This window comes from Mugil cephalus, chromosome 9 (assembly GCF_022458985.1).
Source record: "Mugil cephalus isolate CIBA_MC_2020 chromosome 9, CIBA_Mcephalus_1.1, whole genome shotgun sequence".
In the NCBI taxonomy this organism is placed as follows: Eukaryota; Metazoa; Chordata; class Actinopteri; order Mugiliformes; family Mugilidae; genus Mugil; species Mugil cephalus.
Window position 1 is genome coordinate 17,871,587 of NC_061778.1, and position 26,693 is coordinate 17,898,279.

Sequence of the window (26,693 nt, forward strand, 5' to 3'; positions counted from 1 at the left end):
TCTGAGGAATTCAGTCTGAGCAGTAGTTGAAAACTGTATTATTTTTCAAGATCATTTCAGTGACTTTGACACAAACAAGATAGTTTCCATTAAGTCAATAAATCCTAACATAAAACAAACAAACAAAATTATTTTATTGCCTAAATGGCCTTCGATGGCATCTTGCAATCTTTCTTTGTGGAAAACAGTTCAGTTTAATGAATTGATTTCACTGACAACACTTAATCTCACATAATTCGAATCGGTTCAGCATCAGAAACAATGATAACAAATGATGGTTTTAATATCAGAAATAGTCTCTGTTACAATTTTGAACAATGCTTTCCCTTTGCCATGTGACCCAGCCCTGTCAGGAGGGCCTGTACACTAGGCTGTAGGTCAGGATCCCTCCTCCATCCATCCGACCACCGTGCACCGGACCCCTCTCCTCCCCCCCTGCTCCCCGCCCTCCCCGCTCCGCTCCGGCGTGCAGCGATGCTGTAGATGCGCCAGACTCACTGGAACAGACACGGTTGACAGTGAATGCAGCAGCGGGGGAGGATAACAACATCCTGACAGACAGCGAGGAGGACACCGATACTTCACTCGAAAGCAGTCAGTGTAAGCGCTTTGATTTTTTCTCTGTTTTTGTCGGTGTTTCTTCAAGTCCTCTTTTTTTAATCTTATATGCTCATCTTTCCCTGGAGTGAGCGTGAATCCCAGTCTGCCCCTCGTCCACTTTGATGTCTTTACGTTGCGTTTACGCAGTCCAATTGATGATCTTTCCTAACGGACCACTTGGCTAATTATAATATAGAGCACATGTTACTATTTCAAAGAACTAAACGGTTTTACAGTACTGTTAAAATAGACTAATTTCGTGTCCAATGTAAACGTGGCACTGTATTTATTCTATAAGTTGTTATTCTCTTGAATTAAGCAAGGCTTAAAGGTGTATATTTTAGTCAGTTTTTGTTTATGTGATGTCAATTATTTGATTTTAGTCCTTACTTGGTCCTAGTCTTGTACTACCTACCTACTACTACTACTTACACTTGTATGTAGTTTTTAAAAATATATTTTGTCTGAAAGGACGTGACACCTATAGCATATTTCAGTCTTTTTTAATGATTACATGTAAACTTGTAAAAAGGGATGCAGCAATGTATATATGCTTGTGTTTTTAAGTTTATATGTATTTCATATTAACTGTTAGTTTTCCTTATACTAACTGCAATTACTGATCCCATCATGAATCCCATTGAAATAACTGATCAAAGTGGAAATGCGTAGAAACGGATGTTGAATTATCGACAGTGAAAGTCCAGAGGTTTGAACAATTAAAAATATCTGCTGAAGTGGAACTCTGGAGAGAAACTTGAGGTATTAATGGAAAATAGTGCACCCTCAGTTTATTCATGTAAAATGTCCAGTCAAATGCCCATTTGCAGGTTTAGCAGTTGGGATCCAGTATGTAGAGTAGTGGGTTTAATTTCTATTGCAGATTATTTGTGTTCCATTTAAACCCATCTGATTTCAACTCCTCATGTGTAAAACGTGCTGCTGTAGCTTACGGAGCCTCTGTGTGCTGTAGCTTTGATGAGGAATGTACGTGAGCTTTTACTTTTTTCTTTTTTCTGTCAAAGCCTCTTCAGAAAGAGTTCGCACTCCTGCAAAGTCATGGGAGACCAGCAGTGTTAACCTACTTCCCTGGGTCTGATCTTAATATCCTTCCATTCATTGCTCTTATGTTATGCAAGTAAAGCCAGCCTTGATATGAGGCTTCTCTTCACTGGCAGAACAACGAATAATCTTTAGGACTTAAAGAGGTATCCTCTGATGTGGTGGTATCAACTGATGATCTTGCAGGATACAGTGCATAGACATAACAACCTCTGAGTCATCTTCTCGGAGGTAATCATTACATCCACCAGCAGGCAGGACATGCTGTACAGTTTTAGCAGATTTGAACATACTTGGTGTAACTTGACTCAATAAGGTCTTTAAAAATCATTATATAATGAATGATAATAATATTTAATACATTAAATTAAGCAGAACAATGACATATAGGTGAGAAATGAATGCTTTTACTTTCTTCCTTTTTTTATATCTGCTGGTAACTGAGTATTTTCAAATTAAGGTATTGTTACTTTCATTTAAGTAAACGATCTGAGTGTTTCTTATACAGCACAATTTTAAGGTATTTGTACTTCATACAAATTCTTCACCAAATGTCAGTCTCGCTGTGTGGCGTTCTCCTTCTACATACATGGGTTTTCTCTGAGTACTGTCACAGTCTAAAGACGTGCATGTTAGATTAAATGAAGGCTCATAGGTGTGTGTGGAGGACAGTGTGTTAGCCCTGCAGACCACTCCAGACCACCGTGTGCCTCTACAGGATAAGCGGTTCTTGATAATGGGTGGAATTAAGTTCCTTCAATATTATTAGTTGTGGGCGCGTTCTAACATTAGTTAGACATTTTTCCTGCCTACAGCTGCTAAGAAACTTGTTGCTCTTTAATGGACAAGTGTCAAATTTTGCAAGAAAAAAAATAATAACTAAATTAGATTTCCATCCGTATGTTTTGCTCGTTGTGTACTGCATCTGCTTCTATCCATGCTTGGACCTAAGACTGACATCATTTTGGTTAACCGAATAGGTGCCCGTCATTGACCTTTGATTTCTTGATGCAGGGCCTTGCACTTACAGGGTTGCAGACTTTTATTGAAGCAGCTTCAATAAAATATCTGAATACTTTTTGCATTACAGTAACAGTTGTACAACGGACGCTTTTTGACCAGAACCGGGAATAGGTACGTCTGCTTGCACTCACTAAAATAAGAACATTTCATGTACACTTACATGCTAACTTACAAAACTGCTATGTCTTCCTGTCCTCCATGCCCAGTGTGGAGGACTTGCTGCCATTCTTATGTTTAGCCATTTTGTATTGTGACTAATAATGTGCTATGAATACTAATAGGTAGGAAAAAAGCTACTGGTCTCCATTTCCTAAGCAAAACTCTGCAACTAGAGCAAATATATTTAACAAATAACTTTTCCTTTAATTTTAATATTAATTTAACATATTGGTATCGGGGTTCTCTGCAATAAAGTGTTTAGATTATTCTCAAATGAACTAGTGTGAAAAGTTTAAAGGATAAACTACAGTATCTCCCTAACCTTTATCAAAACTGCTGCTGAACAAACTCTTAAACTCTTAAATTGTATTCATTATGAAAATGTTTGGTGCTATTTTGCCTACATTATTATTACGTCCGCTGCATCTTTTGTACAAAATTGGTTGGTCAGACCTTTGTTCTGAGTTCATTCCAGTCAAACCAGGCAAGTATCATAACCTCGCATCATCGCTTTGATGTCTTCTTGTGGTTGTACAGACCTGACCAGTTGATTTGATTCTAATGGGCCTTTAATCCAGCTGCATGTGGGGCATCAAGTCTTAGAGTCAGAAAAAAGTGGTAGAGTACATAATCTGAAGCGGTTTGATCTCAGGTCACTGAGTTCTTTCCTTCTCCCCTTTACCCTTCTTGGACCGTCCCTCTCATCCAGAACAACCCAGTCTCATCCAACGTGACTCGTGACATGTTGGCATACGTAACATGTCTCCGTTCGTCTTATCGCGACCCGTTGACACCCAGAAGAGACTTTTCTCTGGCCTCTCCCTCCTTGCCGTCAGTGAATGGGGGTGTGATCTGGGGGGCAAGTGAAGGAGCAGTCAATTCCCATACGTTAGCTTGGCTTGGTGCTTGGTAGTGTACATGAGTCTGCAGATTTTTTCCCAAGCTGGTAACTCTAGTCCCCTCCTGCTTCGAGCAGATCAAGGGTAGAAAAGAAAGTTGATTTTAATCCCTAAGGGGATTAAGAACCCCATGAGTGATTAAATGAGACTTCTGTCTCAAAAAGGAAGAATTACTGTACCACCTCAGACTTGGGAACCATTTTTACAGTGGTCTGTGCAGAACAAAGTAGATTAAACGTATCTCCATTTCGATCATCATTAATCACTTTGCGATCACAGGAGTTCAGCTGCATTGTTCTGCTGCTTAGAGCCCTGCCAGGAACATGGAAATGGATTTTGTCTGATGGGTCGTACCTAAATTACCTTTTCCCAGGAAATGTACATAGTTTTTTTTCACTAGATGAATAATTAGCTCACCAGCAAAGTTGTTCAGGACATGTGTGAATAAATCTGTCATGGGTGTCTCTAACCAGTCAAATCAGTGTTTTTTGTGTTTTTTTTTTTTTTTACAATAGATCTCCCCAGGTGGTACTTGTCTTCTCGGATATTGTACCTTCTGGTCCAAACTGGAAAACCTGCTACCACAAATTATACAAAACTGTAGGATGTTTTGTGTGTTTTCCTGAAATGGAGACACACACAAGCAACATTTTATGTGAAATAGTAAAATCAGCAACTGCTAATTATGTAAAAGCCCTTGACTTGAAGACAGGGAACACAGTCAGGGATGGTAAGGCAGCGGGTGAGGCACAACACTCAGTGGGACCGAGATAGATGTCCTTGCCAAAAAAAGACCACACTGAGTCCAGGCAGGAGGCCAGCAGCATAAGCAGGGCCTCAAAAGCAGACAGCATGATGGTGGAGATCAGGACAGGATGCTGATACCTACCAAGTACTAGTTGATAAGGTAGACAATTGCTCCTCGGGCTGGAGTTCTACAGTTTGCCAGACAATCTGAGATCATTGCGTTGAGATACTGTTGACTTGATCCCATCCTGAAAGGCTTGAGGGATCATAAGTGAGCAATCTGAATTGAAGTTCTGAGGAGGATCAGAAATTAAACTGAAAAAGCACACACAAACTCAAAGCTGTGGTAACCTGCCTCTGGTTCAGTTTTGGAACAACATTAATGATTTAGGACACGTCGTTTCATTTCTTCCATACTATCCATACAAACGTTACATAACGTCCCTGAACTTGTGGGAAATGAACATAGGGGGTCATTGAAATGTGCTTTACTGATAGACAGTGCTTCCACCATAAATCAGTGTACCGTTTTATGTTTTATTATTTTGGGGAATTTTACACCATCCTTCTGTTGTGCAACAGGACTTAGTGTGAGGCACAGGTAAAGTGGCACTTAGCAAGATGCTAATATCAGTAAGTAAATATCCTCACAGTGAAAATGCTAACAGGTTGTTTAGCACAAGTGCTGTTGACAGTGTTCACATATAGTCTAGCACGTTAGCATGCAAGCAAGATGTGATCACCAAAGGTAATACAATCTCCTGGGAAACAAGAACATGGTCATTGATGTAACAGATACTGAGGTATCAATGCCATTGGAATGCCATTTGATTTATATTACAATTTTTTTGTTTTGGGTCTTCTAGCCATGAAGTTGGAGAATGCTGTGAATCTCATGTTGCACAGAAGTAGCTAAAATGTGGCTGTTTGATTCGCAGCGACTCACAGATTCTTTGACCACTTCCATTTATTACCTTCAAAAGCTGTTGCACTCACCATTTCACTCTGTCTTAGAAAGGGCAAAAATCCAGTTAACACAAATATCACAGCATCTTCCAATTCTCCTACCTTTAAACACTAGTGGAGCTGCTGACTGACTTAACTTCCCTGTAGTTTTCAATTTTATAAAATGACCCTCTAATATGCTAGCAAGGCCGCGTATCCCCAGTTGTAGGCATAAAATTAGACATTGCGCCAGATAAGGAAGCAAGACTGACCTTTAATTTTCTCATCTCTTACTTTTCTACCCATTGTCTCACAGTCAGAAGGCTGGTATGGATAATAAGGCATTGGAACCTGATTCTGTGAGTATCCCCATGGAGGAGACCATCCTGTGTAATGGAGGCAGCCAGCCTTTAGCTCAGCCTCCTGTGCAGCAGGAGGCGTCCATATTGACCCACCTGAAGAAGGTTGAGAACCAGATCACTGATGCACAGCATTTCTCCCACCTACCCAAACGCTCGGCTGTGGACCTAGAGTTCATCAACGTCTCCTATACCATCCAGGAGGGACCATGCTGGAGGAGGAGAGGTAACACATATCTGCCCACCCCTCACACACATCTGTCAGTCACGTCAAATTTTAACAATGGTATAGAATTATACTGCAAGACGACAAAGCGCCAAAGGCTAATCAACTAAATACTGCAGCACATAACTCACTGACTGAGGCTCAAAGCAGTCAACTGATTACAACTAACATTATACAAAAGGTAGGAGCACCTGGACTTTGACAAATAGACACATAGCGCAATAGAACTGATCCAAATAGACGATCACGATTACAAGGAACTCAAATATGTACCACGAATTTGATGGCTTTTCAGACTGAAGTTTTTAGTTATCTCACTTTGGATAGTGTGCTCCCCAAACCATGTCTGTAGCGTAACAAAAATCTTACGTACTTACAGTGAGACAGCCCAAAATTTATTTAAACATTTGAATTGTAGCAAACAAAACAGTCCCAGTGTTACCTGTCCAAAAATAAATTACTCATTTGTCCTGAACACATGTAGTCACTTATTCATTCAACATTTTAAAGTCATTTTTTTCACTTTACCCCAAAACGCTAAGAGACTGTGTTTGTAGGGTCAGTGACAGTGTTCAGTAAATGTGTTTAACGTGCTTGTCTCTATCTGTAAGTCTAATGTCAGGAGTGCATCATCTGAGGTTTCCAGTAAGTGCTACACTGTGCGAGACAGATTAGGTCATCAATAATGTAACTGAGTGGGTGAGGTAAAGAACTGATAGGAGAGGAGAGTTCATTTGGGAAATACGTGTTTCAAGGACATACAAATGACAATTGCTTTCAAGCTTTAAAGATCTTGCAGGTTGTCACCTCTTGTACTGTGGACGAATAACAAATGAACTGAACTTCTTGCTGTTTAGTGTGCCGCTCAGTTCCTCCCTGCGATTTCATAATGCGTTTGAACCATAGACTGTAAAAAAAAAAGGGTGCCATGATAGCTTCTCAAAAAAAAAGCATGTGGAGCGCCCCCTGGTGGCTGGCTGCAGCATTAGTCTTAGTCTCTACCTCCTCCACATTAGACAATACAATCATACAGTCAATATGAAACCCCAGCAACTACATAAATCTACATTAGAGGCTCTACAGGACTGTTTAAAAATTCCTAAGAACGTGAACGCGCAAAGTCATTTTTACTAAATGTTCTATTAGACACACAAATATTTATTCATTACTAAAAAATGTAGCCAACACTCACAAACCCATGTAAATGACTCAGTCCTGACAGTTATTCAGAAAGGGACAGAAACTTTCTTCACGAAGTGCTAAACAATTGCAAAAATACATCTTGAGCATGTGTGAAAGCAATCATGCAGTCAGTGTAGCCAGCTTTGTGGTTAGCATGCTGGTTGACAATTCTTGACATTTTCAGATGGAAAATGTGCACATGAAGGACACACTGACTGTGACAAATGCTGCGTTTTTTACAAAAGGCTGACCTAAACGCAGAACATACATGGAATAAACCAGGATGAAGAACAAAGATGAATTCAATAAATGTTTGGCCCACAGACCAAAGTAACAAAAGCTACTGGGTCCAAGCAGAGTAAGACCAACATAATATGTTTCAACATAATATGTTCCTACAAATAAAGAGGCAAGAGTGGGTAGTAGAAAAACACACTGTTTAAGGATGCAGGCTCTTCTCATTTATTTGATTAACCACATTTCACGTGTAGTAGTACAGTTGTGTGTTTGTACGTGACCCCTGGATATGGACATCCATCTGGTTTTGTTGGAGGCTGGTATTCATGTTTGTACATTTACTGCAGTAGAGCAGAGATACCACTCCTCCCAAACACTGCAAACAATATCCTGTTAAAAGCTTACGCAGGTGAGTGCTCAGTGATAATGCTGTTAGACATGAGTGCAACATCTGATACTGCACAGTGCGCTGTGTTGTGTACAAAACAGGTACAATATGTATGGATTAAAACATTTGCAAGCGGCTTGTTTTATATTTTTGTTGGTTTGGTAGAGAAGTGCGTGTGTCCCAAATTTATCTTGATAGACATATAATGGGCTGTCAGAACAGCAGACACGGTGCATCAGTTCAAGTTAAGGCTGAACTAAAATCTGTTTGAGGTACAGGAATAGTGCAGTTGAGAATGCACTCACCTACTTATGAGAAACTTGACCCCACTGGAAAATGTTGGCCCTGCTAGTGGGTGCATAAAATAGTTGAAATGTTGAGATACCTACTTTCTCCTTACTCCTCTCCCTTTCAAGCTAACCTCTCAGTTTCCACCTCGCATTTTTGTAATGTTAATCTTGTGTTGTGTTGGTGTTTTTTTCTTTCAGAATTAGCATGAGCAGAAATTATTTTATTACAAGTCCCTGTCTGATAAAAGAAGCTTTTCTTTCCTGTTGTTTCACGTCATCAATTCCCACTGTTCCCAGGTTTCAAAGCCTTGTTGAAGTGCCTGTCCGGAAAGTTCTGCAGTCGGGAGCTGATAGGAATCATGGGGCCGTCAGGGGCCGGGAAGTCCACCTTAATGAACATTTTAGCTGGATACAGGTGAGAGGTACAAACATGTGGCACAGTTAATTCAATACATGCAGTAGAGTACAGTACAACAGTAAAATGTGTATTGTAATGTCTGTAGTGCCAGACTTTGCATGTACACTTGTTTTGTGTTCATTGAGTCAAATGGTTTGCTACCTTCAAACCGCTCAGGGAAACAGGGATGAAGGGTCAGATCCTGGTAAATGGGAAACCCAGGGACCTGCGGAAATTCAGGAAAATGTCCTGCTACATCATGCAGGAAGACATGCTGTTGCCACATCTCACTGCCAGGGAGGCCATGATGGTGGGTTCCTACTGGTCACGTAAACTTTCTGGTGATTGCAGCAAATTTAGTTATGAATACTACAATTAAATTATGAATTACTGTTGCTGTAGAAAATGGCCTTGTGGCTTGAGAGTGACTCCGGTCTCATATTTTGTCTTTGCTGCAGGTTTCAGCCAACCTAAAGCTTGATGAAGTTATGGATGTCAAAAAAGAGCTGGTAAGCTAAAAAATCTGATATCTACCGACTTAATATACACAAGGAAAATATGTAAACGCTGACCATAAACATTGCCAAGTTATATTACAACTTAAGCAGCCAGTCACAGTTAATATGGAAGAATGGACTCATATTGTTTCTTAAACTCCACTCTCTCAACACACCTTGGGTGAAATGATCCAAGGTTGCAGGTTCATCAGACGGTATCCCTTACAATAAAGTAATTATCATCAAACATTACATTACAGTCATTTGGCAAAAGCTTTGCTCCAAATCAATGCATTCAGTACATTCCAGCTAAGTAGGCACAGGAACTAGATATCTAAGGATGTAATGATGTATGTCTCTGAACAAATGACTAAATTATGTTAAGTTTAACAGTTCAACTGTGAAACACAAAGTAATGCCAGGTTGTATAATATTTGCATCTGATAAGATTGTGGAGTGATAATTTGACTCTCAACCAATCCAAGCCATCTTGACATTGGTAAGGACGTGTCAGGGACAGACCTTCAGAAGCAGGAATGTAAAAAAGCCGTAGCACTTCTGAGACTTGCCTAAAGTAAGAATGAGCAAACATTTTGCCCACTAGGATTTACTACATGGCATGAAATAAACAAATGAACAAATATCTGACATCAGCCCTGATACCATATGTCTTTTAAGCTGGGCTATTGTTGTACTGATGGAGCAGTATGAACCTGCCATTATGAATATGTAGCAAAAAATGACGTTTAGTTCATTCATGTTGGTGGTCTAGAGGGAAAATAAACACGCATATAATGAATGCAGCCAGGGATTTAAAATACTTTGTGAGTATATATATATATTTTTAAACTCTATTTCTCTCTCACATTTGCTGTTCAGGTGAATGAGATCCTGACTGCCTTAGGGCTCCTCGACTGCGCTCACACTCGTACCAGTTCGCTGTCTGGTGGTCAGTGTAAACGTCTGGCCATTGCCCTGGAGCTGGTCAACAATCCTCCAGTCATGTTCTTTGATGAGCCCACCAGGTGAGATGGGCGAGGCCAGGGTATGCTTTCATGGGTCCCACTAAGATTTCAGAACCATTTAACATTATACTATATATTTTGATTATTAGTTAGTGTTGATTTGCTTCCATGGAATCAAAAGTTTGGATTGGAATACCACAATACAAAAAGTTGTCCACTAGCAGTATACATTGCCAGGTTTATTACTGAATGGATTTACATATTGAATTCTTCTGTTACAGAAAAGTCACATACATCAGGCTGCATATTTATAAAGAGCTTTGTGACAGTGGGACATATGGTGTTAATTATACTCATTGTCTTTGTGGTAGTATCTGGCAAATAGGTCAAGTAGGTGTCGTGGGTCAGTGGTTACAAGAAACTACAAGAAACATTTGCTGGCATTTGTTGTTTTCCAGTGTCCAGTGTTTACACTAAGCTAAATTTGCTGGCTGCTGGCCGTAGCTTCACACTGTGTACAGACCTGCTAGTGGTACCAAGTTTTTGGCAAGGAAGGAAGTTAAAATGTAAAAAATATCAGACTGAAGTTTGGATTCCTTTAGTAGTTGATGCGTCAGGGCATTGGTGCTGGTGTGTCTTCTCTTCAGATGACTTCCCAGCCGTTCATTCATTTTGTCTTGTTGTGTTTCAGTGGCTTAGACAGTGTGTCATGCTACCAGGTGGTGTCCCTAATGCGGTCCTTGGCCCTGGGTGGACGTACCATCATCTGCACTATTCATCAACCAAGTGCCAAACTGTTTGAGATGTTTGACAAGGTGTGAATAAATTAACAAAAATTAAAAAAAACACACACACAGTTCATCAGTAGTCATCAGTTTGCCAGGAAGTTCCTGGATCAGTTTATGAAAATCTGTGAACCAACACTTGCATTGCACACAGACAATCATCAGCGATTTTAAAGAAAACATTAGCATTGAATGTCTCGCTCCTCCACAGCTTTACATCCTCAGTCAGGGACAGTGTATCTACAAAGGTACAGTCCCTTACCTCATCCCCTATCTGAAGACCCTGGGCTTGTACTGTCCTACCTACCACAACCCGGCAGACTTCAGTATGTTCACATTTATTCGTGTCTTCTCCATACTTTGCTAAGGACAATGGGAATTTGTTTAAAGTTCATTCATTATTTTTACATATTTTGCTTTTGTGCTGAATTCAGTCATTGAAGTGGCATCAGGGGAATATGGAGACCTGAACCCTGTGCTGTTTGAGGCAGTCCAAGGTGGGATGTGTGCGTTAGAAGAGAAGAAGAAGTGCGACACCAACGGGCAATCAGTCTGTACATCAAAGTTCCCTGTGGTAGGTGCTAGATGTCGTCATTTTTATAATTTGATTAATTGCTCATGTACTTGGTAATGTACACAACCAAACTCACAACATTTTATTATGGATTCATGATAACCAATGCTACACTGTTAGTGGAGATTAGTTTTTTTTCCCACCGGAACCCCTACATTTATCTATTTGTTGTGATAAAGATGACTCATGAGCACATTTTCTCAAGCACCTTAACAGCACCAGGCCTCACCTGCACTGTGTGAAGAACTGTGTGAAGAACTACTGTTGTATTAATTGGCTATTTTTGTATTTTCTTTTGTTTTTAATCTTTTAAGTCGATATATCTCGACTTAAAAATGTTTCATGAATAATATTGTGGGAAAACCCCTGTTGGGCAGGGACAACTTTATCAGCTAGTTCACCCGATAAGGTCACAGAGGTGTGGCTGCACCAAAAATAACAATGTACATAATTTTGATCATCCATTAATCAGACAAAGATGACAAAGACGTGTTTCTGTGTACATTTAATCTGGCCCTGACAACGTATTTTCTTCTGTTCTCCCCAGGAGACTGGCCACATAGAGAGCCATACGTTTGCCACAAGCACACTAACACAGTTCTGTATCCTCTTCAAGAGAACCCTCATAACTATATGTCGAGACCAGGTGGGTAACGATGTCTGTTCAACAGAAATACCTTATACCCAGCTGACGAAGTCAAGTCAAAGAAAAAGAGATGTTACCTAGAACAGTTGAGTGATCTAAGGCTGCTGTTGTTGTGTTTTCAGGTGTTAACCCACCTCAGACTGATGTCTCACATCTCCATAGGTGTGTTAATAGGTTTGCTCTATCTGAACATTGGCAATGACGCCAGCAAAGTGTTTAACAACACCGGATTTCTCTTCTTCTCTATGCTCTTCCTCATGTTTGGAGCACTCATGCCGACCGTGTTAACCTGTGAGTATGATCAAGAGGAGGCTATGGACTCATATTTGCATTGTGTTGATACACTTCTGTATATCAGCGCTGGCTAATTTCAACATCCCGTAAAAGGTTGATATGGGCTTATGTATGTAAACACTCGATGCTCCATCTGGCAGTTCCTCTGGAGATGTCTGTGTTCCTGAGGGAGCATCTTAACTACTGGTACAGCCTGAAAGCATACTACCTTGCCAAGACCGTGGCTGATATCCCATTCCAGGTGAGCCACGAGTAGATAGGATTGGAGAAGCGGGGTGGCTCTCATAGCTGCAGTCCACTGCACTCTAGTGTCACTTACAGGCACTGCAAGGTTTTTGTGGAGCCTCCAGATATAGATCTGAATGCAGTAAAACACCTGTGAAAGTGTGCAGCTGGTATATTGGTGAAATGAAGCCTGTCTGAGAAAACAAAACACTAGCATGTAAAGATGGCAGAGCAAGGAGAAGAGCCTTAGTCATGATTCCAGTGAACAAACACGCATCAGCTAGAAGGGCTATAAATTGTCTCCGGCAGTGCTATTAATATATTATGACCAGCTGCTATTGTCAGTATGGTGTTGGGGCATGAGCAGCCGCACGAAGATTGAGACATGGGCTTTTATCAGGTAGTACGTCACATTTTTGCTGAATTGCCTTGAGATCACTTTTCAATTGACATAACACCTAGTTCCAAAAATAAAACGATTCATCCCTTTTCTTCTGAACACATTATGTCATATGACGTAAACTTTTTGCCACAGACTGACTCCATTCGATGACTTCAGTCGTTATCTCTTGCATCCGTTGGAATTATAGACGCCAGTGTCTCCAAAAGGAAGCCCCTGACATGCCTGTACCGGAGCTTATTGCATTGAGATTAGCGAAACCAATGTTTCATTTTGACCAAACTGTTTCCTGTGTAGTAGTTAATAAAGGTGTTATTCCAGGTGATCTGCCCCATCATGTACTGCAGTATAGTGTACTGGATGACAGAGCAGCCTCCTGAGGCCACCCGCTACCTACTCTTCATAGCCCTGTCCACCTGCACCGCCCTGGTAGCCCAGTCCCTCGGCCTGCTGGTGGGCGCTGCCTCCTCCTCACTACAGGTACCATGGGTCGACATTGTTCAGGGTAGAATTTTGAGGCTGATGTTACACATATAAGAATGTTCCTGTCTTCTGCGCCTATCCACAGGTAGCCACATTTGTTGGACCGGTCACAGCCATCCCAGTGCTTCTTTTCTCTGGATTCTTTGTGAACTTTGACACAATCCCCAAGTATCTGCAGTGGAGCTCCTATGTGTCTTACGTCAGGTGTGTAAACAACTATGCATGTTTGAGTTTAGATGAACAAGATGCAGTGTGAACTATGACCACTCAATGACTAAACTTGGGCTTGAAACGTATCTGTCAATGCTGACGTAAAGCACTATAGTCACATTTTAAGCACACTGATATATAAAGATCACCAAAGTCATCAATATCTAGACTCAGTGTGACTCAAAATCTCCTAGTTTTGAGTCACACTGAGTCGCATTATGTCATTGATTTAATTTCTCCTACAGATACGGGTTTGAAGGGGTGATCCTGTCCATCTACGGGATGAACCGCTCCGAGCTGGAGTGTCCGGGGCAAGTGTGTAAGTTCCAACAGCCTGAAGAGGTTCTGCAGCTGCTGGATGTCGAAGACGCAAAGCTCTACGTAGATTTTATTGTCCTGGGCGTTTTTTTCATCATCCTCCGGCTGGCTACTTACCTCGTCCTCCGCTACAAGGTCAAGTCTGAGAGATAGGTTTCATTCAGCTCGTCTTCAGAGCATCAGCTCTCCCCAATGTCGCACCAGACCTGGACCCTTTACTGTGCACAGAAAACATGTCAGGTTCATTTCATTTAATTCATTGCTGCTAAAAGGACTGAACGCAAATTCCGATTGTTCTGCTGCCAACAAAGCTGACAACGAAGCTTACAGTGCAGAGCAGAGAGGAACCATCTCCTAAATCAACTTGCACCTGTTTTACCTCATCAAGACTTAAGTGCACAAAGCCACACCGGCAGTGAGCAGGCGACTCTGCAGACAAGACTGAGCCTCATCCAACAGCGCATACCGTACTTTGATAAAACAGAAATGTTTTTATGCAGTAGCACACATGAGAATGGACATGTTTGCTTATTCCACACTGTACTGCCACTCTGTCAGTGTTGTAGTGTTTGGACTTTTGGTCCACAAAACTGCCCCTTTTGAGAAATGCAAATACAAACAGTGTTTACATTACTCTTTAAGCCAAAAAAAAAAAAAAATGCACTGGAAAATAAGTGTAATGATTTGTGCCTGAAAGTGTGGAAATGAATGACCATTTCTCGGTAGGAATCATGAGATAATGTCTGTATGGTGGATGAAAGCAGTTTATATATATATATATATATATATATATATATATATATATATATATATATATATATATATATATTTGTGTTGTCATGTGACTCAAATCATGTGACACTCCCCCAAACTTAACAAGAAAATCAAAACATTGTTTTCACTGTCTTTCTTTATTTTTTTTTCATTTAAAAAAAAAAAACCTTGATAGTTGTAAATTAAGCTTTCATATGATTGCCTTCTGGTATTTGGTATTTTTTGTACTTCCATGATCTAATCTAAAATCTTTTAAATCTTAGTTGCAAATTGTAAAGCCTTAATCATTTACCCTCTGCTGTATTATCTTTAATATTCTATGCATATGCAGTCATATTAATGTATTTATACAAAATAGATAAGTACATGTATCGTTATTGTTTTGTGTCCAGTGCCCCAAGGACACAACATTCTCATGCAGTCACATTTGGTGCTATCTGACATTTCATGTTTAGTTGGAATTATTATTATTATTACGTTATTGCCATTTACAAAATATGAAGTATCTGAAGAGTAACCAAAGAGAATACAATGTAACTGGAATTATGTGCATATTTTATTTACGACTTCATAGCCGTTTTTCTGTTTGTTTGGTGTTATGACCACTTGTTTGTCAATTACTGTATTTCATTCCGTGTTGAAACAGACTTACAGCTTGAACTGTACATAAGGGCATCGTACAGCTATGTAAACAGACTCATATTCCAATAAACACTGGTCTGACTACTTCAACCTTACCCATGATATGGTGCCAATCATTAAAGCTTACCTTGACTCTGGGGCAGTTACTATGGGTGAGGAATCGTCCATGTCCCCCACAACAGGTATTTTTGCAAATGTTAAGAGTCCGGTCCTTGTTGTTCAACCACAGAAGGCGTACCTCTCCCTGATATATTTCAGGCATAAAAGAATGAAAAAACAAATGTTACCACATAAGTGGACTCACCCACGAACTAATGCTCAAATTTCACAATCACAATCACCTGTGAATTGTGGTATGCACCTTTGTCTGTGCTATCATGCACTTTCACAGACATGCATTGGTAAGGTCGGGCTTTATGGGGCACTGGATGGCACCTGAGTCTCATCACACATGTTCACATATTGTTGCAAGTCACAGACATTTAATATTGGCTCATCTTCCTGAATAAACATAAACAAAGGCATATTTCAAGAAGCAGAGAGGGTAGAGAGATTGTTACAGTACTTGCCAGAAAGAGATGGTGCTCCTTGATGGTTGCTGTCCTCATCTTGTTTTCTCTTTTTAATTATTCCTTTTTTGATAATGTACCTGTGTCATATTTCTTCTAGTTGTTGATTACCGTATTAAGTGTGTTCCTTGGCACCTCTGATGCCTTGGAAATGCTTTTCACAATGACACACTATTGGTGCTCTGTAAGGTGTTTGTGGTCCATAGCAGGTATAACAGCAATATGGAAATACAATTCCAAAACAGAGCTCCAGAAAAAAGCCTTCAGATCTTTACTTAGGTTGAATATTAAAAATGTAATGAAATCAGAATTAAAATAATTGGACAGTTTTATTAAAACAAACAAACAAACAAACAAAACTCACGCTAAAACAAAGGCCTACGTTCTTGAAGAATATCTCTCTCAGGAAAATATAAATCCAACTAGTATGCAGTGCTTAGTCCGTGTTATGAGTTTTTAATGTTTTTATTCTTCTTTCATTCCCTGACATATTCATCTCCTTCCCTGAAAACTGGACTTGCAGCATTTCTTTGTCACAAATTTCCAGTAAGGTGGCACTGACAACGGTGGTAACCAGTTGTATTTATAGTGGAAACTAGGTGTATCTAGATATAATTAGGAGTCGGCAGTTATTTATGGCACTTTCTCAATACATACTTAACATGTAGGCTCTGCACTGCGGTTTTCTTTGAGATGATATTACGCATATTTTATCCGCTTTTCTAAGAACGAAACATCTTGTCGCGTATGTATTTTGACACCCACGTTCCCTGCGAACGACTCGCGAGAGGAAACTGACGTAAGCAGGAAACGACCTCTAGCCGGCCCAATGACATCAGAGGCTTCACGTTCATTCATATGCGGAGGAGGGTTGCCCTTATTACTCCCAAAGATTTGGTGATTTTTAATGATTTCCGCGTCTACCGAAGCGCGCTGTTGATTCGTGCAACATCGACAGAGTGAACCGGATCACCGCAATGTCGGAGGAAGCAAGTTCACCGGTAGGTTTTTAAAAGAAAAAGTAGTCTCACGGTTTCCACCGTATATGCATGCGGCACATTCAGTGACTGTATGGGCACATTCAGCACCCGACACGTTCAGTCTAACTTCCGTGTGCGTCGTCAATCGGAGCGCGGTGATTGGCTGGTGCCCGTGTCTGTCTGAGGATCTCGCTTGCTATTGGCCAGGAGAACGGAGGGGCGGTGTCTGTCAAAGTTGACAAATTGAAACTAGGAAAAATGCTCAGATCAAGCTAAATCTTTCAGTTTGTGTACCATCTGACCGGGTTTCCACATGAGCTGGACAGGGACACGACATTGCACAACAGTTGTACTCTGCATCAGCTGTTAATTCATGACTAACTGAACTTTACAAGCAAAACTGGTGGCTAATGACACCGAGCATGATCTTAACATGCTTTTAAAATAGGAAATGACATTAGCTTTCCGTTAAGAAACGAGGAACTGTGTCTTGTTTCATTAAGTTTTGTAACCTTCAGTTGCTCCGTGTTGAAAAACTAGTTGGCATTACTTTGCTCCCGCCTCTAGCTTATCATACTTGTGGTTTAAATTTAGCAGCAGCGTACGAACCACGCGTTAAAGTTAAAAACTTAACTAAAATGTGATATTTGTTCTCTGTCACTGATGCCGAGTGGATGTTTGTAGCCCACTAACCTCTGCTGCAAAGTATTAAGTGGCTGTGTGATGGGATATTTGTAAGAAGAGGGAAGAGACGTTAAATGGGCCGATTTGTGAATGCAATTCACACACAGTCAGGAGACCAGACCCCATAATGTTATTAATGGTCCATAGGCTGTAAAAAAAATAAAATAAAATAAAAAGTAGGTTCTATACTGTGGTCAAAACGTTTAAAAACTATCTATCTCACAAAAAGTAAACATGTTAAAAAAAAAGGCTACGTATGCTGTATAATTTGGATTAACTGATAAACAATTGCATTATTAAAACAGGAACTTCTGAAATATCTTAATGCATTATTATTTCGTTAATCATATGATGGGTTTGTGTGTTTTCACCAGTCCTAGCTGGTTTAACCCCCAGCCAATCAGAGTCACTCCCCGTCCTAAGTCACTGAAATGACAGCATCCAGTCACATTCTCGTTTAAGCAAACTATTCACTATTGTATTTCCTTTGTTTTTGCATCTCGCCACCGAAAAACGTATTTCTGACAGGGTGATCTCAGATAAAGGAAGTGACAACCGCTTGTCTAAAATCATCTAAATGCACATTTGTTCTTCGTGTTGCCGGCTACTGTTCATTCATAAAATACACATTGTCAGATGAGTAAGGCCTGCACGCACAGGCTGCTCAATGACCACACCTTAGAATAAGGACCCTCCTTAGCTGCCGCTCCCTGCTTCTTTATAACGGACTCAATGAATTGGCACACTTATCTTTTGGAGCCAGAGATATCTGGGGGGTGGAGGTGATAAAGTGGGGAGGAGAAAGAGGGGGAGCTCCGGTAAGAAAGACCACTGCTGTCTAGTATCTGGAAGATATATGACCTCAACGCAGCTACTCGCCAAGACACAGCGGTCGGTCCCAGACACACGGCGGATACAATAGCCTCTACAGTGCAGTAGCTCAGTGCAGACGTACACGATTATGGAGGAAGGACCTTACAAGTACATCAGGGTGAGGAGAGCAGAGAAAATGGTTCAGCTCATTTAGAAACTAACCACAGATGCGACTGTAAACGGTGGCTGAAGGGCGTCAGTAAAAGTATCTTGGGAGAGGTTGTTGCAGAATGTGAATTTGAAACTCCTGTGGCTGATTTGCTTTGTTGTCTTGGCAGGATGGGAACGGCAAGGTCAGTCGGGTCATCCGGATAGGAACCCGCAAGAGCCAGGTATAGTACTACATTCATTACTAAGTCATGAACCTATGAGCTTTGAAACTTTGAAACTTACTTTGTGTGTATTTCAACCTGTCGATATTGCTGCAATTTAAATAGAATAAAGGCCTGGCAGCGAGTGTCAGTTGACTGTGAATTATCTGATGCAGCGATGCTCCACGCTGGCTCAGATACACCAGAGCCAGAGGTCTGAGGCTCCTTCTTGTACAGATAACACAATCTGACTCAAAGTGTATTTTCTTGATAACTGCCCTTCTAGTGTGTCATACTGATTTGATGGTTGCTGGCTCTGTGGACGAGTGTTTGACATGTTTGAAATCTATCTAGTGCAGTCGAGCTCATGGCGAGCGTTTCTCTGTTACAGCTGGCTCGAATCCAGACGGACAGTGTGGCCGACAAGCTGAAGGAACTCTACCCTGAAATCCACGTGGAAATAGGTAGGAATCGTCTTTGGGTCTTTATTTTACATATTTGAGCAGGGGGCTTGTAGAGTTTCTTAAATACATTTTTACACGCATCCAAGGTGCTTCTACTTCTGGTGGGGAGTTGGGTTTAAATAGAAACATCTGTGGTTGTTTTCCATCAGAAACTCACATGTCTAAGTCTTAGTACTGAAGAAGCTGCTAGGATGAGTGGCGACACTTCTTCAAAAAACTCTACTCTAAGTTCCTTGTTTCAGCTTATTTTTCGTCCTAGGTCTTAAATATCTAGAGTCAGTGCAATAGTTTGCCTTGTTCATATCAGAAATCTAAAATGAAATGTACAAATGAATTAGTTTTTTTTTCCTTTGGAGATATTACTCTGCCTGCATATGATGCTGCAGCAACATAGTTTCACCATTACATAGTTTGTCCAAGAGAACGTCAAGGCCTCTATGTTGCTGTCATGTATATGTAAAATTTGAGTCACATATAAGATAATCCTTTAATTTGTCCCACTTGTTGAAAAAAATTAAATAAATAAAATGTCCCTCCAAGAGGTACCTGAATGGACCAGCTCATTTTGCAGGTCTTGGCTCATAGATCATGTGCACGAGTGTCACTCATGTGAGGTCAGTATAGAGCACAGTGGACTCTACTACAAGATTCCCCACACATGAATCATACATCTATTCAGACTTACCTCACTGCACTGGAGCAAATTATGTCATAATAAGGATTAGCAGGTTCAGAAAAATGTATTCACGTTTAATTTTACACAATGATTGTGTGCGGTGAAAGATGCTTTTCAGGCGAGTGCTTTTTAAAAGATAACAAGAAAAATGTCAGTCAATCTTTCATCTTTTATTAATAGTTACTGACCCTTTTGTCTTTCAGTTGCCATGTCAACAACAGGGGACAAAATCCTTGACACAGCTTTATCAAAGGTGAGCCTATTCGCGAACGCATCCACTTATCTACTTTAAATGTAATGAATCTGACGAAACAATCCTGTTGTTTGTTTTTGTTTTTTGTGCAGATTGGTGAGAAGAGTTTGTTCACCAAGGAGCTGGAGAACGCTCTGGAGAGGAATGAGTGAGTGTGACCGACGGGAGTCATCTGTGGCTGACGTCTGTGGTTAATCTATGAGTCAAGCCTAAAGATAAACTAGAAGACTGATGTGTGTACTGTAGCAGGGTAACTACTTGGCCAGTATTTAGCTGATATCGTATGTTTTTGGCATTGAAAAAGACATTTTATCCATAAGAGGAAGGTGTCCACGTGGAACCCTTTGATTTCTCTGCCTCCTCAGATGTAGCAGGGGTTAGGGGTCTGTTCTGAAGCTCAATGGCTTCATTATGCTGCTAAACATAAATGGAGCTCATATACATGACTGTGTTTCCTACAGGGTCGATCTGGTTGTTCACTCCTTGAAAGACCTTCCCACCAGTCTGCCTCCGGGATTCACCATCGGAGCTGTACTGAAGTGAGTGCCCTCAGACTCTTAGTGGGTCTGCGTAAATGTGCTTTGTGTATTTTGTTTGCTTTTGAATCATTTATTGAGCCAGTATCCTGTCTGGAATATGTGAATAAATAGACTTAATGTGTTGTTTTTGTGTCTCCTAGAAAGACTTTAGCTGCTCAAATGTGAATAATGTGTTTCATTGTGCGAATAAGGTGAACTTACAAGATTTAGGCATGAAATAGATTCCAGCTGAATATTGGATTTTGTATAAAATTGAACATAAAATAGAAAATAAAATGCACTTCTTTTTGCTAACTGCTCAAAACAAACATGGTATAGTGTACAGCAAAGCAAATTCTTTCTGTTACCCATGGTGATCCTATGAAACAGTGCTTTAGTACTTGGGCTAGAGCAGGTTGGCAAATTCTTCTGCTGTACAATAATTGTACACATACACCAGCAAAAATTAAGACCTCAAGATCATGAAAAAATAATAGAACTATTGTGAACCACATCCCTTTATGTCTTTATGTCATTAAGTTGAGGTCTCTCCTGGGGACAGCAGAGGGTTAAAACATTTGAAAGTCTTGTTGAGAATTGTCCACATCAGGAGGTCTTTATTGCTTCTTTCAAGCTGCTGCACTGAAGCAGAGTGGAGGAGATAGAAGGACCATGTGGGGGATCAGCTCCTTCTTTGTTCAAACAGTTCCTATTGACAAGTCAAATATTGTTCACCGTCTCCAAATCGGTGTGGAGTTTGTGGTGTGATCTCATTGTATTTGCCGTTTGACCAGCTGTAACCACCTGTGTCTGTGCTTCCTTCTGCTTTCAGGAGAGAAAACCCCCATGATGCAGTGGTCTTACATCCAAAAAATGTGGGGAAAACTCTGGACACGCTGCCACGAAACAGGTACAGTCCAGCAGATAGGTCCGTTTGTTGTTCACTGAAGCATGGATATCTTAACTTGGTACTTTGTGTTTCCACAGTGTGATCGGAACCAGTTCACTGCGCCGTGCTGCTCAGTTGAAGAAAAGGTTCCCCCACCTGGAGTTCAAAGATATTGTATCCTTTGTGTTGACATCCGCAACAAAACAAGGGCCATCAAATTTAACAGGTTGATCTCATGTTAGTAACGTGTTTTGTAACTCGTTAATAACCTGTAAAACAGGAAGTGGAAACAAAAAAGCAGAACAGAAAGGAAGACATGGGTCTTTTAAACAGCGACTTCAGCTTCAATTCCTTTCAGATTGTTCTTTTTACGAAACCTTAGTTATCAGCATTTACTGATGTGAACAAAGTTATGAACTAAGCCTTAAGCAGCTGGGAAATTGATAACAAAAAAAAACCTTCTAGGTACATTTAAAGTAAAGAATGGGTCATTTACATTGTTTGCAGTACATGCAGGTTAACGATATTTGCATTAATTGCAATATTTAATCACGATTAAATATCTTAATCTAATGACAGCCCTACAATTAACTTTTCTGTTTTCAACAACATAAAAATTTGTTTAATTCTACTGCACAAAGAACAAAGAAAGCATTTTCTTCTTCTCTCAGCCATTCACCTGGCACTTTGCAGCAAAGATGTTGGAACAGGTTTAATGTACTTTGTTTAGTGTGTTAGACTTACTTAGGTTTTAAAACCAAATTAGTTTACAAAAAAAAACTGTATAATTAAACTTGGCTAATTAGACAAGCCTAAATTCATGCTAGCAGCTCAGTATTCAGCCCCAGGAGTGAGCTAAATGCTAATGTCAGCGTGCCAACAAACCAGAGTTAAGTTTTTTTTATGTTTATACTTTAAACATTTTGTCGACTTCAGTAGTTACCATGCTCTTGTTTGGACAGTATCTTGGACAGTTTGGACAGTAAGAAAGCAACTGGCAACCAGACCAACACTACACTGCTAACATGGCTAACATGTTAGCAATCTATGCTGTGCTCTCAGGGAGCTGTATTGACTAAATATATGTAAGAATAAAATAAATGACTGTTGTTAGTTTAGGCAGAGTTTGGTTCTGGAGACGTTTTCCTCAGCCTTTTCCTTCAGCGTGGGAACCTGAACACTCGACTGAAGAAGCTGGATGAGAAGGAAGACTTTGCTGCCATCATCCTGGCTGCTGCTGGTCTCAGGAGAATGGGCTGGGAGAACCGGATCAGCCAGGTACCGTATGATGTCCGATCCTATCTTTACAATCTCTCTGTGCAACATTTGTCAACCAACGGTTTGTCTGATTCTTCTCCATGCATAGATCTTGGGGCCTGAAGACTGCATGTACGCTGTTGGACAGGTAGGAGCCTCTAATAAAACACTACCCTCATGCATGTGTATACATATACACGTGTATCACATGTAAAAGTTGCGGGAGATACAAATCTGTATATGTGTGTGTTTGCTGTCAGGGGGCTCTGGCAGTGGAGGTCAGAGCCAGAGATACAGACATCCTGGAGATGGTGTCCGTCCTCCATGATCCTGACACGGTGCTACGCTGCATCGCTGAGAGAGCCTTCCTCAGACACTTGGTATAACGCACACACAAACACACACACAACAAATTGTCACATTACGTCAGTATCCCCTGTATTCAATCTAGCTCTCACTCCTGTTTGGTTTGTAGGAGGGTGGCTGTAGCGTTCCAGTCGCTGTGCACACTCAAATCAAAGACTCCCAGGTAAGAGGACACTCCTTCAGTCATAATTGCTACACCCATCAGGCTTTGTTCTGATACAGCTAAAGCTCTTCAGTACTATAAAGTTATTAAAGTATTTTTTTGAAACCCTTGATTTTTGACAAAACTTTAGAAAAACAGGCAAGGAAACATGAATATTGTCCTCTAAAAAGTGCTGTTATCATAAGAAAGACTTTTTAAAGCCCGGTCCATAGGAATGTCGTCTAATATCCACTTATTGGCTACATATATGATGAAGTGCAAAAAGAGACAGGGTACCCACCCAGCAAAAAGTAGCTGAAAAGAGATTGAAAAGACGTCACTCATGTGCGTCTAAACAACGTCTAAATTTGGTTGAAAAGTGAAAGGTGGAAAGTCGTCATTTTCATGTCGTTGAAAAGACGTCTTCAAAAAGACACAACCCAATTTTCAACGACTATTTCTGGACTAAATCAAGACTATGACAGACCGACCAGATTTAGCCCAAAAAACAACGTTGAAATGACGCCTGGTGTTTGGTGGGTAAAGCTGCACAACGTCAGCATAGTGTAGCTATAGTTAATTTCAATCTTGTTATGCAAATGAGTAATTTGAGTTATTGATACCTGAGTACTGTGAGAAGAAGACCCGAGCTTTCACACTCTTTAATAACATTTTCACTCTCAGGTGAGGGGGATAATAATGGATGACAGGTGTTAACTTTGACAGACATTTTTGATTTAGTCTTAGTCTTCAGTCAAAATGCTTATTAGTTTTTTTCTCATTCTTTTAGTCATTTTCAACTTTCATAGTTGTAGTTCAGTCTAATGAAAAGTCATTCATTTTTAATTACACCATTTAGTTTCAATGCAACTTACAACATTCATTTTGGCAGCTATTTCAAAACAGGACATTTATGTTCTGAAACTTCAACGTAAAGTGCTGTAAAATGCTGATTTATTAAAGGTCAGCTTTGACAGTTTTGAAATGTTTCCCCAGCTCTACCTGACGGGGGCAGTGTACAGTCTGGATGGGTCAGACAGCTTGAAGGAAACCATGCAGACAAGCACTGCAGCTACCGACAAGGTAACAGCTGATTGGATTCAGCGTTCAGGCCTCTGCTCACAACCAGGATTATTGTTTATTGATTGCCACACCACACTAAACCTTTTTGTAATAATCTAATCCAGAATTTAGAAGAGGTGGACGAGCGGGCCCAACATGTGGGAGTCACAGCCACTAAGATCCCGGCGGAGGCCCAGGACAGGGCCGAGCGGCTGGGGGTCGATTTAGCCAACTTGCTACTGAGCAAAGGAGCCAAGGAGATCCTGACGGTGGCCAGGCAGCTCAACGACGCCAGATAATCCCGCCCTGTCGCGGTTCCACAGTGTGCAGTCAGTGACAACCTTGTGTCAAGTAAAAACTTGAATTCCTTCTTTTTGATGCTCATTTGACGTTGACTTTTGTAAAGTTTTGGTGACTTTCTGTTGCGCCAGGTGGGGATTTACTTGGACCAACGTTGTGCTCAGTGGGTTACAAAGCTGCTAAACTGACTACCGCTGTCAGTGTGTCCATCATGGATTTGGTTCTAGCCTGTTCTTATTCACAGTACCTCATGGAACCGTCTCTTGGGCCACGTACTGTAGAAATCACCTCTCTGACATTATTTAGTAGAAACACTGAAAGGCCTTCAAATAATTTACTTACAGTAACATTGCTGGCTGATATTCTCACGGTCAAACCCTTGGTAGTTTTTTTTTTGTTGTTTTTTTAAAAGCACATTATTATGTTAACTAACTAACTTAAGGTCGTCTGCACTCACAAATACTATCTCCCCAAACCGAAGGACGTTCCAACAAAAACCATTCTTCACAAGCAGATAAACAAGAAATTAATCCAGAGTTGCCCTCTCAGCTCTTGTGAAAAAGACTAATTAAAAAGCCCATTTTTAGCCCATTTTCTGGTCGGGAGCTATCAATACCAACAACAACGAGATAACTATAGATGTAAAAGGTTAAGAAATGTTAAATTTAAGTTTACAATCGTTACTGACTTTGTACCTGTTATGATCCAAATCTAACCTTCCAGCATCTCCTTCACTCATCTTGAGATTATCTATCTATTTTTGGCTACTTCTTCAAGACAGAGATAATATATTTAATACAAACAATAAGCTTGAAGGAGCATTTTGTTTGACCTGTTCACATAGCTGGTGTTCACATGATCTGTAAAGGCTTGAAGCTACGGGTTTAAAGACTCATCCCCGCATCATTTTCCAGCTTCCTGTTTGGATTTTAATTGTGCACTGTTGACATTTTAAGATTAGTTGATGCTGCATATTGACAATATGGGTGCACTAACTCTCCAGAAGGCTTTGCAGTAGGCAGTGTTAACTGGAAACTTGTGATTTTAAAATGCTGGTTTAAAAAGTGGATTTACAGTAGTGTGCTGGACTGATAGAAGAACACTCTTTGAATTTCAAAAGACACCAGACGTTATTCAAGAGGCAGTATTGCTCCTTTAAACGAGAACAGTACTGGCTCAAATCTTGATTTCTATTTTGGAGCCATTCATGTAGGTGTCGATTGTAGGTCGTGGCACAGTTATGTAGAAGAACATTGCGTTCATTGAATTGCCTAAAATGAAAAATATCTCATGACTATATTACATAGTTTAATTATGAGAAAACTATCTAATATATTCTATAGTGTTGTCATCCTGACATATTGATTGAAACTCCTCCATCTCCTGATTATGAGATATCGTGCTCATTCCTAAAGTCTTTGTATTGTAGTCCCTTCTCATGATTAAGCTTTTCTCACAATTACACAATTTGTATCTCAAAATAATAATCAGGAGTCCTAACCAAAAGTAGTTTTCTTGTAAATTGGAATGAAATGTGGAGTCACAAAACATACAGGTTGTAGGCTTAACAGTACATAATTATACAATATATGCAATGCATATGTTAGACTTTGTGTACAAATAAGACAAGACATTCATTAGATTTTCAAACTTAATGAAAAACCGTCAGTGCCATCATAGTAAAATGTATCATTTCTGTCTACATAAGCTGCACATTTGCCTTAGATCTGTTTTGTTTCTTAATTTTTCATCAGTATACCCATTGTACAGTTAGTGTGACTATGTTGTTCCTTTTATTTTTTAGGTCTTTGTTATATATTATACATAATTTAAACCTCCTGAGAAAATGTGAGGTAACGTTAGCCATATTTGTTTTTCAGCTTTAATTTGTTCTGTATGAGTTAACGTAGAATACTTTTTAGGCTCGGTCTAACCAAAAGTGGTAACACAATATGTACATGGTGTGTCAAATAAAACCACTAATGTCAAGAGACAATTGTCAATAAAGTTTTGTGTGTTAAA

At 40.2% G+C, this 26,693-nt stretch overlaps 2 protein-coding genes and 1 long non-coding RNA gene across 5 annotated transcripts; 2 read left to right on the top strand and 1 right to left on the bottom strand.

Moving 5' to 3' along the window:
* The first annotated feature begins 497 nt into the window (after positions 1-497).
* On the top strand, positions 498-15,422 carry LOC125013548 (ATP-binding cassette sub-family G member 4-like). Of its 2 annotated transcripts, none has more exons than XM_047594328.1 (15): positions 498-600; positions 5,752-6,020; positions 8,415-8,532; positions 8,692-8,824; positions 8,973-9,023; positions 9,891-10,036; positions 10,668-10,791; positions 10,973-11,087; positions 11,196-11,335; positions 11,883-11,981; positions 12,104-12,272; positions 12,416-12,516; positions 13,222-13,380; positions 13,469-13,587; positions 13,839-15,422. In XM_047594328.1, exons 2-15 carry the CDS (start codon positions 5,765-5,767, stop codon positions 14,062-14,064), a joined length of 1,956 nt encoding a protein of 651 aa, XP_047450284.1. In that variant the 5' UTR covers positions 498-600; positions 5,752-5,764; the 3' UTR covers positions 14,065-15,422. The 2 variants fall into 2 exon arrangements, with proteins under 2 accessions (XP_047450284.1, XP_047450285.1); XM_047594329.1 differs by having other exon boundaries at positions 508-594.
* LOC125013550 lies at positions 13,996-16,727 on the bottom strand. The gene is made up of 4 exons (XR_007113393.1): positions 16,261-16,727; positions 15,669-15,828; positions 15,455-15,571; positions 13,996-14,129 (listed from the first exon to the last, which is right to left on the bottom strand). It is a non-coding gene; the product is annotated as an uncharacterized LOC125013550 (long non-coding RNA).
* Positions 16,723-26,693, top strand: hmbsb (hydroxymethylbilane synthase, b). Of its 2 annotated transcripts, none has more exons than XM_047594332.1 (14): positions 16,723-16,897; positions 18,712-18,765; positions 19,136-19,208; positions 20,088-20,137; positions 20,230-20,285; positions 20,599-20,676; positions 21,488-21,565; positions 21,643-21,718; positions 22,709-22,822; positions 22,911-22,949; positions 23,062-23,181; positions 23,277-23,330; positions 24,306-24,392; positions 24,497-26,693. In XM_047594332.1, the coding sequence occupies exons 1-14, from the start codon at positions 16,874-16,876 to the stop codon at positions 24,668-24,670; spliced, it is 1,077 nt and encodes a 358-aa protein (XP_047450288.1). In that variant the 5' UTR covers positions 16,723-16,873; the 3' UTR covers positions 24,671-26,693. The 2 variants fall into 2 exon arrangements, with proteins under 2 accessions (XP_047450288.1, XP_047450287.1); XM_047594331.1 differs by lacking the exon at positions 16,723-16,897 and adding an exon at positions 18,386-18,551.

What these genes read in the sequence shown, in the direction of transcription:
- LOC125013548 (XM_047594328.1), top strand. Translation starts at nt 5,765, where the DNA reads ATGGATAATAAGGCATTGGAACCTGATTCTGTGAGTATCCCCATGGAG. An exon ending in TGGCTGATATCCCATTCCAG is followed by an intron (nt 12,517 to 13,221) that starts GTGAGCCACGAG and finishes GTGTTATTCCAG; the next exon opens with GTGATCTGCCCCATCATGTA. An exon ending in CTGCCTCCTCCTCACTACAG is followed by an intron (nt 13,381 to 13,468) that starts GTACCATGGGTC and finishes GCCTATCCACAG; the next exon opens with GTAGCCACATTTGTTGGACC.
- hmbsb (XM_047594331.1), top strand. Translation starts at nt 18,522, where the DNA reads ATGGAGGAAGGACCTTACAAGTACATCAGG. An exon ending in GACACGCTGCCACGAAACAG is followed by an intron (nt 21,566 to 21,642) that starts GTACAGTCCAGC and finishes GTGTTTCCACAG; the next exon opens with TGTGATCGGAACCAGTTCAC. An exon ending in ACCTGGAGTTCAAAGATATT is followed by an intron (nt 21,719 to 22,708) that starts GTATCCTTTGTG and finishes CTTTTCCTTCAG; the next exon opens with CGTGGGAACCTGAACACTCG.